This window comes from Diadema antillarum, unplaced genomic scaffold (genome assembly GCF_040938485.1).
Source record: "Diadema antillarum isolate AM-2024a unplaced genomic scaffold, OU_Dant_1.0 seq00001295_RagTag, whole genome shotgun sequence".
In the NCBI taxonomy this organism is placed as follows: domain Eukaryota; kingdom Metazoa; phylum Echinodermata; class Echinoidea; order Diadematoida; family Diadematidae; genus Diadema; species Diadema antillarum.
This window is the reverse complement of record NW_027272074.1, coordinates 215573-227536: the sequence shown is the minus strand read 5'-3', so window position 1 is coordinate 227536 and position 11964 is coordinate 215573. Positions and strand designations below refer to the sequence as shown.

Sequence of the window (11964 nt, the reverse complement as noted above, 5' to 3'; positions counted from 1 at the left end):
TAGTGATATGGCTAACCTTTCATCGATTGGTCGCCATTTTATCTAGAATAGATGCACGGACAATGAAGTAGTATATAGACACTTGCACAACACTTAAATAAGACCAGTTTAATAATCTATTTTACCAAATTCACTCGTTCATGGCATATTTGTGATTATACGCGCATCTTGTTTTTGTATAATAGAACATTTCAAATTTGAGTCTGTTCAGAATAATACGATATGCTCTCTGATGACAGGTATAGGCCTACCTCAAAGTGATCATTTTTGTATCGTTCTGTAGGGAACATTATTCTCTTTCTTTTGAAGTTTATTCATTTTTGGGGTGGGTTTCCTCTATAACAAAGATTCGCATTCGGAGTTCTCCTTCTTCTTTTTCTTCTTCTTCTTCTTCTTCTTCTTCTTCTTCTTCTTCTTCTTCTTCTTCTTGTTAAGTCTGCCTCCTTTAATAAGCTGAAGATTCTTGCAGACAGAATTAGGACCCGTTCGGAATTTAGCAATTTAACGTTAGACCTGTGATGTTATGAATTTTTCTTTATATCTCGACTATAACAGAGTAATATCTCGACTATAGTATAACAGTAATATTATTACTGTTGTAACAAGTTAGATTCTCAGACAGCAATACATGATTATGCTGTCTGGCCATCTAATATTAATCTAATTACTTTTTGAGTGTTGTGTAAATGTGGAAAAGTAGGACATAGCCGAGGCTTGCCTTGGAATATGAGTCTAAACTAGATTTTACGTAGACCTGTAACTTCGAAGTAATAAGTGTTATTGTAACTTTACTGTTCTATTGTCTATATACCATTTCATGCATACATTTCACGTATATTCAGTTGAGTGTATCTCAGAGAATTCTTTGCCACCTAAGGATGTGCATAAATTCTGTTTCCATTAATTCCATGACTTTTTGGCATTAGTAAGTCACAAAATATAAGTAATTCACAAAAGAACTGAATATCTTATTTTCAAAGTGTAATAAAGGTACTTTATTTTTTTATCTTTTTATTCTTGTTCCTTATTCCACATTTCGTACAGGTTTTATATTCCATTTGATTTAAAAAAATATGCTAAACACAACAGTCAATTTGAGATGAAATTGCACAATTGTATAAGGACATATAAATGATGTGTCATAATATGAGGAACCTACTAAAAAGCAAGGCTTGTAGGATGTAGGTTCCAAAGTTATAATGTAAGCGTCGAGTACAATATGCTAATTACGAAAGATGACTAAACATGCAATGATACAATATGTCGAGATGATAGTAAAATCTACGGAATGTACAAAATATCATATAATGTTCATGATAAATGAAGTAGCAATTTGATCAAACAACGTAGTCACCTGAGCGAGGCATCATTGTGAGTAAGCAGAGATATTTCAAGTGATCACGGCGAATAATTAAACGTAGGATTTCAAAAAAAAAAATGGCCTTCAAATATTTCTTACAGAAAGTTAGAGAACTTGATTGCAACCGAACAGAATCTAACTCATTCCAGAAAGAAGGGCCGATTGAAGTAATTGTCTTCAGGGCTAAAACGGGGGAAAAGTGATATGATCCACTGTGCCTTGTAGGATATTTATGAATTTCACTGTTTGGACCAAACATTCATGGGGAAAATAATAATACTAGAAAAATCGCCAATATTGAATTTATACATAAAATTCCAACCTGATACGAATACAAATCAGACATTTTTAGCAATATATTGAAAACAAACAATTCATCATTTTGTATGATCCAAAAATTAGCACGATTTATAATCCGCAAGGCCTTTTTCTGAATAAAAAAAAATCGATTTTAGTCTTTGAGCAATTCCCCTGCCCAGGCCAATATTCTGTCAATCATGCAAGGTAATAACAGAGTTGACAGAGAGAATGCAATATTGGCTTTGGGAGGAGATATTTCAATTTGTCAATAACTCCAACATTGAGGTTGGAATTTTCTTCAGTTTGTCTCCCTCTAACTAATGAAATTTGTGAGATCGCAACTGACACGATGAACTTGGAACAGATATCAATTCAATTCAATTTTTATTTTCCACTCATGGGGTGGAACACCCTCGTCAGCCAAAGGCTGGTTTTCAGAGGGGTCCACACATACAGGTTAAAAATACACACATTATACATACAGTATGACAAAGATATGCACCACATAATATGCAAAGAGCAAGAAACAAGGTATGAAAGCCATGATAGCTTGTTTCAGACACAAAAGAAGAAAAGGGAAAGGAAAAACTATCAACAAGGCCTTAAATTACGACATTAAAAACAAAAGGGCATGTGACACTGAATTTCAAATACAGAAGAGAATCGGTATTGCTGAGATATTTTGACTGTGAATTGATGAGTGAAAAAACGAATGGTTAAAACTCCATCCGGTTACGCATCCTACAGTATATTCATAATTATTTTATATATTCATGTAGTTTTTTTTTTTTTTTTTAATGTATCAAGGGAAATATCAGAAGAGACATGTCGAACTACATCATTCCATAAAGAAGCACCTTTATATACAAAACATCTTTTACCATAATCTGTTTTAGGGCGTGTAATGTTCAATTGCATGTCGCCCGACCTTGTGGCATAATGTGATTGACGTACTGTAAAGAGTTCATTCAAATACGGAGGGGCAGTATGATGAACACATCGATACTAACTTGAGCTAAATGCTTTGATCTGCGAATTTGCAATCGATCTAATTTCAATGAGGAATACAATAATCTACTTGGGAATAACTGGTTCACCTTCAACACTGCCCTCAAGGATCGGTTTTGCAAAACCTTCACCCCTCTACCCATCAAAGCTCCGAAATTCCGACATTGTTATGCTAAGTAGTCTAAGGCGGACAAGGTATTGATAAATGCAAGAGAATATTAAGTAGAGGGGTGAAGGTTTAGGTTTGAATTTTCTTCTCTTTGTCTCCCACTAACAAATGAAATTTTTGAAGATCGCATCAGTTGCGATCTTACAAAAATCATTTGTTAGAGGGAGACATTTTATTTGTACATGTATTTGTTACAAGTTCATCTTGTCACTGCCGGCAACCAGGGATAGCCTGGTGGTAGTGTCGCTGCCCGGAAAGCAGTAGATGACGGTTCGAGTCCCGTGGTTCCCTTTCCCCGACAGGTTTGTTAAATTACAGATCAGCAGTTGCGATCTTACAAATTTCATTTGTTAGAGGGAGACAAAGTGAAGAATATTAAAAACCTCAACCTTCACCCCTCTACTTAATATTCTCTTGCATTTAACTCCAACATTTTTACACAACTTATATAGATAATCAACATGAACCTTCCATAAAAGATTACTATCAATATAAATACCGAACATTTTTTTGAATCTGTTTGATTTAGGTGCAATCCATTCACTAATACTAAACCTGGAAGATACTTTAATGTGTTACTGAAAACCATATGATTAGTCTTATTTATATTTAGCGATAACTTATACGCCTAAATCCACTTAAACATCAATTGCTGTTCATTATTCAAGGAATCGAGCAATCATGAGGATCTGAGTGAGAATAAAAAAGACTTGTGTCATCTGCGAACAGAAGGAAAGACATCAGAGAGGATGAGTTGCGGAAGTCATTGATATTTAGAATGAATAAAAGAGGGCCTAAGAGGGAGCCCTTTGGAACACCACATCAAATCGAGTTTATTTCAGAGCCATGATCATTCACTGTGACAAATTTATTTCTTCCAGTAAGATAACTTCTGAACCACTCCAAGGCCTTTGCACGAATACCGTAATGATTTAGTTTGTACAAAAGAATTTCGTGATCTACTGTGTCAAAGGCCTTGGAGTAGTCCAGAAACAGACCGACTGTGTGCAACTTTGTGTCTGATAGCTTTCGCAGCTTTCTCAATTCAATTCAGTTCAATTCAATTGATTTTAATCGTCCAATAAAAAAGCATTACAGGAAATTCAGTGCGGGATTTTTACATATAAATGACGAAGCATAACAAATACAATATATACATAGAGAGAGAACAACACGAAATAGTACATGATAAAGAGATATATAACTGAACATGTATGCAAAGTCAAACTGAAAAGAACAATCGAATAAAAACGTGGCATACAACCGACTCCATTGGCATGATATTAAAAATTCCAGAAACCTTCCCTGTTGCTACGTTCCAAGTCTCAACCCCCCATGTCAGCCCGCAATAAACTGAAACAACCCAAACCAGCTCGCCTTAAAATACAACACAACAAACAAATTAACATGCGAAAACAATATCAGTGATTATATCATCATAATCTATTATCATATAGATTTCTTTCTAAACCCCACTAATATTGCAACCAGTTATAATAAAGCATGGATGGTTGCATCTTTTTTCCGGAACCCGAATTGATTATCTGCTAAAATATCATATTCACTTGAAGATTTACGTAAAATATTCTAAACCATCTTGTCAAGCAATTTAGAAAAGGAAGGCAATAATGATACTGGTCGACAATTTCTTAACTAATCCTCTCTACCTTTCTTATAAATTGATCGCTTAATCTATTTCCTTCGGTGTATACCAGAGTCTACATGGTCTAGGTTGCTTCTTTTATTTCTTTCGTGTTGTCACGACCGATCATTCCAATGACTTTAATTTTTGTAGGTTTATAATAGTTAAGAACACGCAAAAACATTATATATATATTGTTAACATACCTGTTAACATACAATATATATATATATATATATATATATATATATATATATATATGCATATAATTATTGTTAACATACCTGTAGTCCTCAAAAACTTTAAAAAGAAATCAAATTTTAGCGAACAAATGCAGTTGACCAAAATTTCTTGCAGTTTTCTTTAAAAAAATTTTTAAAAAATAGTTTAATTCTAAAAATGTATACTGTTATTGACATTAGGATGTAATATTTTGAAAGTAAGAGCACCGAACATAGTTTCAGAAATTCCCAAGTTGATATTAGTCAGTAGTCTTCTGACACTTGTTCGGTTACCCGCTCAACGCTAGCGGGCGGCAGACTCACTTCCGTTTCACCACCGGGAGAGTTTGTCATCTTACGCAGTGTAGGATCTTTTTTGGTATATTTACTAGACTCATAAATACGTGAATATAAGAACAGCCTAATCACAAATCAGGATGTAATCTTTGGAGACCCCATGCGAAGTAAAAGGCAAATAAAGATGATCATTCGAATGACTGGTTTATTTTTCAATCTGTATACACATTCCCATAAATAAGAATTGTAAACAGATTATTAGAATATAAATTCTTTTCCTTTAAATATTCTCTAATGGACGTGGGTCTTTCTTATATTCATGTATTTAGGTGTATGTTTGCATATTATATTAGATTATATGTATGTTTGTATATAAATGTATACATATATATATATATATATATATATACGTATATATATATATATATATATATATATATATATATAATATACATATATAATGTCGTATAGACGTGTACTAAACAACGTAATCCTACACACTTGTAGTATATTCTGTTGAGTTTTATACGCACACACAAACATACAGACGCACCCACACACAACTTCGCCAGCCTTATGACGAGCCGTTGTATAAAGACATTAAAATATGGGGTTATTTCTTTGCTCTTCACTTCCCGGTTACCAATTTATTACGTTTACAAGGTATGTGCATGAATTTATTCACTCCATTTGAAAGTAATGTAATGGAGAAATACAATGAGTTACGCTCTACAACTGTGTTGAGAAGTCTCAGAAGTGTGGCAAAACGTCAGAAATCGAGATCTCTTGGTTTTAGACAAACTTCGGAAAACTGAGGTGTCTAGTTATGTTTATTGATACATTTTATTTAAATAGTTTTAATATCTTTACTAGTATCGCTTTGAGGAAAGCTTCGTTACTACTGTGAACATACTTAATAATCAACCACGATCATTCATTTTTTTTTTCCATCTTTTCCATGAAAAAAAGTACGGCAATTTGAGAAATTTGACGCTTGTTAGCTTCGGGGTCTGCATCATTATAATACATAAATCATAATACAGGTTCTGAGTTTGGATCACAAGGAATGCGAAATATGTATAGGGCCAATCAAAAACAATATGACGAAATAAAGGGACTCTTAACAATACAGAAGAAAAAGAATTTGTAAAAAATGTGTCGATCCTTGCCATTTCGACTTCGAAAGAAGTATTGCCAGTAAATTGTTGGCATTAGGAGTTGAAAGCAATTGGTTGTAGAAAGGTTGGGATGATTCAGGGAGACTGAGCTACCATAACGGCAAAGAATATTAGACAATTAGTGGAGAATATTAATAATGGACACGAGATTATCATGCCCTTTTAGGTAGACTGTAACTTTGCACGTAACTGTATCGACCGATAATAACGAAGATATTGATATACATGTACATGAAATATCGATCACTCTTGGGCAAGTTTATCATTCATGTTTCACGCAATGCAGACTTATGCTATCGCCCTCTGTTGCCACGGTCGGCTGACATTCAATAATTTGCGAACCGTATTGTTACACATCTCAGAGCTTACTATTCTCATTGTACCTGCTCACATGACATCGGGTTCATTTAAGTGGGTGTGTATGATAGTAACACGGAATAGCCAATCAAAAACATGCAGCAGTGTTTTTCTTTTTCATTTCACAGACACCAAAGGTGCAAAATCATATTATTATACTGATATAACCTACTGAGCGCCTTTTCATGTTCAACACAGAAGAAAAGCGATAAAGACACGCAACATACACACACACACACACACATAGGCATATATAATTATGTGCATGTATATATATGTATATATATATATATATATATATATATATATATATACACACACACATAGGCATATATATGTACACACACACTCACACACACACACACACACACACACACAAACTCAATTCATTACTGTTTCATGGCAACGCGGATTAACCAATAAGAAACAGCAACGGTTGCCTTTATTATTTCCCAAACGGCAGAGGTACCTTCTGCGAAGTTATATACTGATATGGAATTGCTATGAGGTAATCAGAACAGATCGAACAACTCAGCCGAGCTGATTCTTATCTTCTTTAACCCCCTTCAATACATCGTCCTGTATAGACAGTACATATGCAAGTTTGAACTGATAATTAGCGGAATCAATATGGAGGCCAGGTGTGACATTTGTCTGCTGTTTCTTCTCTCTTCCTACATCCATGCTGTACAGCCCTACAGCATGCATATTGATTCCCGAAGTACGGTAGTCAGTCGGGGAACCACAGTGGAGTTTGAATGTTACAGCGGAGGGCGATTCCCGACCGGAGGCAGAGTGGAATGGCGGCGGGAGTCATCTTTGATGACTGGTGCACAGACCATCGGACGATGGTCACAGGGCTCAGGGAGTGAACTCCTGGACGGTGCAGACGCTACTCGATATGCCTTAGGATCGGCGGGAGAGGCCTCCAGAAATGGTCTCTTTGTTCAGACTCTCACCATTCGAGAGATTCAGAAGACTGATAGAGGCAGGTACAGGTGCGTCCTCATCGAGACGTCCGGCACTGAGACGCCGTCGTCAAGTTTTGAGCTGACAGTCAAGTATCCACCTGCGGAGCACTTTCCACATTGCACGGCACTCCCAGATGAGACTGGAGATGAGGTAAGCCTTACCTGCATGTCAGAGAGAACCACACCGCCTTTAACCTTGCGATGGTATCGAAATGACTCGTTAGTTGCAGAGGATACACCAGTTAGAGATAAGATGAAAGCGGTTTACCGGGCTCAAAGGAAAGACTTTACAAGCTCGTTTGAATGTCGGATGACGTACAACGATGATGTGGAACCAGAAGTTAGTCGGTCATGTTACTTCAGCCGACCTTACATCGCAATTCTTAGGGTGGGCGAGATAAACCCGAGAGAAACCAAGTACCACGCATTCGTGCTCTCGAATCCTCCTTTCCTTTCAGATATATCCTGTAACCTGATAGCCTCCCATGCAACCAGCCGACTTTTTGAAACCGAGTTTCCCGGTTACGGCGTCATGACCATCGGTCCGGTAGCTCCTGCAGACAACGGCACTGTCCTCATCTGTCGAGCAGAAAACGCGTTGGGCATTGCGGAAACAAGAATGACTGTGTACAGTCACAGCGACGGCTCACTCGACGAAACCACTCTACCGTCAGTCGTGACCAACATGTATCACGAGAACGCTATTACTGCATTTATCGTGCCCAAGAACCCTACTGTGTACATCGGCGAGAGTGTCTCATTTGGCTGCAGCTATAGGTCAGCTCTGCACGCTCTTTTCACAACGTACACAGTTCATATCAGATGGACTTTCAACGGTAAGGACGTGCATGGCTCAAAATTCGACGTGCAGGATGATGTTCTCACTGTTCGAAACATCTCACAAGAAGATGACGGAGCATTTGTGGTGTGCATCGCTTCCTTTGGAGAAGACATCGATATCTCTGGTAGAAGTGAACCGACGATTATTCGCGTTGGGGTCTATTCGGGGACTGTGTCCGATCCACATCTGACTGAAAACAAGGAAGGGCAACCAAGGACCAAAGTCAATAGAACGACACAAATTGCCCTCATCGTCAGTGTTTCTGTCGCCGTTGCAGTGGTTGTGATCTTACTCGTCCTGCTGATTCTACAGAGGAGGAAAAAACATCATGAACCCCACATCTCTGCACCACTTACACCAGAACCCAACCCGACAGGAACACTTGGCAAACCCAACGCAAGCTCCGCCTCGATTTTCAAGGATTCTCAGTATCAGCCGATGGTCGAGGACACGGGTGTGATGCGGGTTCGCCAAGGTGGCTGCGCTAGCAGTGCCCGATCGGAACCTTTCCCTCTCCTCTCCCGCTCGCTTAACCTTCCTGCACCCATCCCTAACATGACGACATCCACCGGTCACCACCGTGTCCAGATGAGTGAGACACAACCTTTCGAAATCGACGAGACTTACGAGGATCCTGACGCCATGTGAGAAAGTCGAAAACTGCAAAGGTCTCCGAGCAACGACTACCAAACAACCTGTTAGCAACAGATTGGAGATTTCAAATACAGTCGTTTCTCAATTAGCAAACACTTCTGTTGAACAGGACTTAGCTTCATGCTAAACGTTTCGTAAGCATTAATCTATTACAAGATATCGTTTTTTCTTGATGTTGATGTGGAGCACAATTAGACAAACAGAATATTACATGTTTTAGCAAACCCGGATAAACATTAAGAATGAGATTATTTTTCTCTTAGTGTCGCATGTTTCATGGAACAGTGACATTACTCATTAACTTTTTTCTCTTCTTTTTAGGCAAATCAAATGAGAAGGTGATATCATTGGCCCACAAATTTCTCAGAGACCTGCAGTCTAATCTTCACCGAATTTCTTCTTCTTTTCTATAAATGAGATCGAAACAAAGAACTCGAATCCTTCATATGCAGTTACTTTTGTATTAAGATCAAACGCAATGATACTATTTTTCTGATCTTTTTGTTGTTGTTTCGCGTGTTGTGGGGGAGCCGCGACCACCATGGAAGTTTGTACTAACAAAGACTTTCATAAAATTTTCCTGTACAAGCCAAACGAAAATTGGTTCGATGGTGATATGTATATTCCATTGTGGATGCGACCAATATCATTATTCCCAGAAAACATGTTAACTTCTACAACCTTAAGTCATTTGTAGTACAAGTCTAGAATTTCGATGAAACTTTCCCCATTCTGTTTGTCCATCGATATCGTATATTTTAATGTTTACTACAGAAGAACTAGGTGAAGAGGATAAAGCTCATGTTGTCCGGATCAAAAGTAAAGATTCTTCTTAGGATTGCAGGAAAACGCGAATGCATGAGCAATCACAAAACTTCGTTGGCGATCTTTTGTCAATCAGTTGCAATGAAAACATCTCGACGGAAGAATTTCATGGAGTTGACTAAGAAACCACATAAGAAATGTTACAGAGCATACCATTCTAAGATGAATTCTATTAAAGCTTATTTGATGAAAATCGGTTTTGAAATGACTGAGATATCCAAAAACAAAGTAAAATAAAGAGATCCTAATGAAAGGTGGATCTCACCTTTTATAAGGGATCGCTTGTTATGGCTATCTCAGCCACTCATCCAATAAAAATGGAATTCCTCTTGGAATTACATGCTCTTTCATATTCCATATGAGATTTCTCATTATCTCACCAAAAAAAAAAAAAGTTAGAAACCTGAAGCCAGGTCTCAACCAAAACTATATCATCTCTTTAAGTTCCCTCCGAAGAAGAGGGAGGTACCACATACGCGCAGTGCCGTAAGCAAAATATTCCGCAACTTAAGAATAGAAGAAGAAGAAACAAAAGTTAGAATCCCGCATCACATTTCACTAAAGGAAATATGCATTTCATGAGATAGCAATTTATTTTTAGTATCCTCATTATCAGAGCTGTAAAGCTAACTGATGGAGTAGCTCTAAAGTAAATATACTGAAGTACACAGAAGTAAGAAACAATGCGCTATTTTCGCTTCATCTGAGCGGTCACGACTACTTTGACGGAGCCAGAAAATCTCCCTGATTTTATTGTTTGTGAGTGAAAGTGAATGATATATATATAATTTCTTGATTTTGAAACACCTTTTGAAGTAATTGAGCCAGGAAAATTGTGCTATCTAGACTAAGAACAGTGGATGCTGGACGATTTCTTCAATAAGTCTCTGCCTTGAGAATGCCTCAAAATGGCGACAAGTGTGTCGTATTCAGCAATGGCTGGCGATAGTCAAGAGCCGAACAGAGGTAAGCCAGTTTTTCTCAAGAGCAAAGATATTCCAGACTTTAATGGGAAAAATGTGTACGCAGATGAACTGTTCAAATGTCTCCTTCACGTTGTACCCTCGAGTAATTTCAAAGGAATTCAGAGAATTGGGGGACTTTGGCGCTTGTACATTACGGATAAAGATGCTCGTATCAAACTCAACACAAATGGCCTGAACATTCGTAGTGTCAATGTGTGTGTGTATGATTCGAATCCTTTTCTTCCTGGTGGCAGAGAGGACACACTGCGTCTTGTCGTAAAAGACATACCGTTGTCAGTTCATGAGAACGTGATAACCGATGAGCTAGAGAGGAGAAAATGCAAAATAACGGGAAAAATGCACTATCAGAAACTCAGAGTGGATGGGAAACTGACAGAGTGTTTGACTGGAGATCGTGTGGTGTATGTAGAACCCATGGCGTCACCCCTCCCACGAACAATCACCTTTGGGCTTTTCAAGGGAAGGATCTTCCATGTTGGACAGCCAGACCCAAACAAAGCGAACAAGATATGTTCGAGATGCCTGAAGTCTGGACACCTGCGATCAGCGTGTATGAATGAGATCGTGTGTCGGATTTGTAAACAAACCGGTCACGTCGAAGCTGACTGCCCAACCCATGACACACCCACCTCTCCAGCCAATCAACAATCAGGAAAGAGACAGCCCTCTCGATGGTCTCGCACAGAAGACCAAAGAGGTCGCCACGAAAACCGCCAAGCAGATAATGCTCTATCACGGGACCGGTATGAGACAGACTTCCCTCCTGCCGAGAAACTGACCCATCGAAGAAGCAACAGCCTTCCCCGGAGAACACGGAGTAGCAGCAGAACAGCATCTTCTACGTCTTCATACCGACACCATGCTGGTCCACGGAGAGATCACGAGGACAGCAGCAACATGCGATCTTCGGATGCAGCGAACCCCCAACAGCTGGAATCCATCGCTGCGTTTCGTCCCGCTGAACAGAAGTCAGAGACAGCTGATCAGACCGCACCCCAAAAACCGTCCAATCAGCAGCAATCAAAAATTACGCAATTCATCGAGCAAGCTAGGCAACACAGAGACGCTATTCGCGAACACAATGGAAAGCCAGCTGACACCAACGCACTGAGCGACCAACACTCAGCTGACAACAGTGCCTGTTCTGAAGAAGAC

At 38.5% G+C, this 11964-nt stretch overlaps 1 protein-coding gene across 1 annotated transcript; it reads left to right on the top strand.

Annotated features, from left to right (window-relative positions):
- Positions 1–7054: 7054 nt before the first annotated feature.
- Positions 7055–8992, top strand: LOC139708043 (uncharacterized). The gene has a single exon (XM_071620031.1). It carries the CDS (start codon positions 7163–7165, stop codon positions 8990–8992), a length of 1830 nt encoding a protein of 609 aa, XP_071476132.1. The 5' UTR covers positions 7055–7162.
- The last annotated feature ends 2972 nt before the right edge of the window (positions 8993–11964 follow it).

Coding starts and splice junctions, on each gene's coding strand:
- LOC139708043 (XM_071620031.1), top strand. CDS start 7,163: ATGGAGGCCAGGTGTGACATTTGTCTGCTGTTTCTTCTCTCTTCCTAC.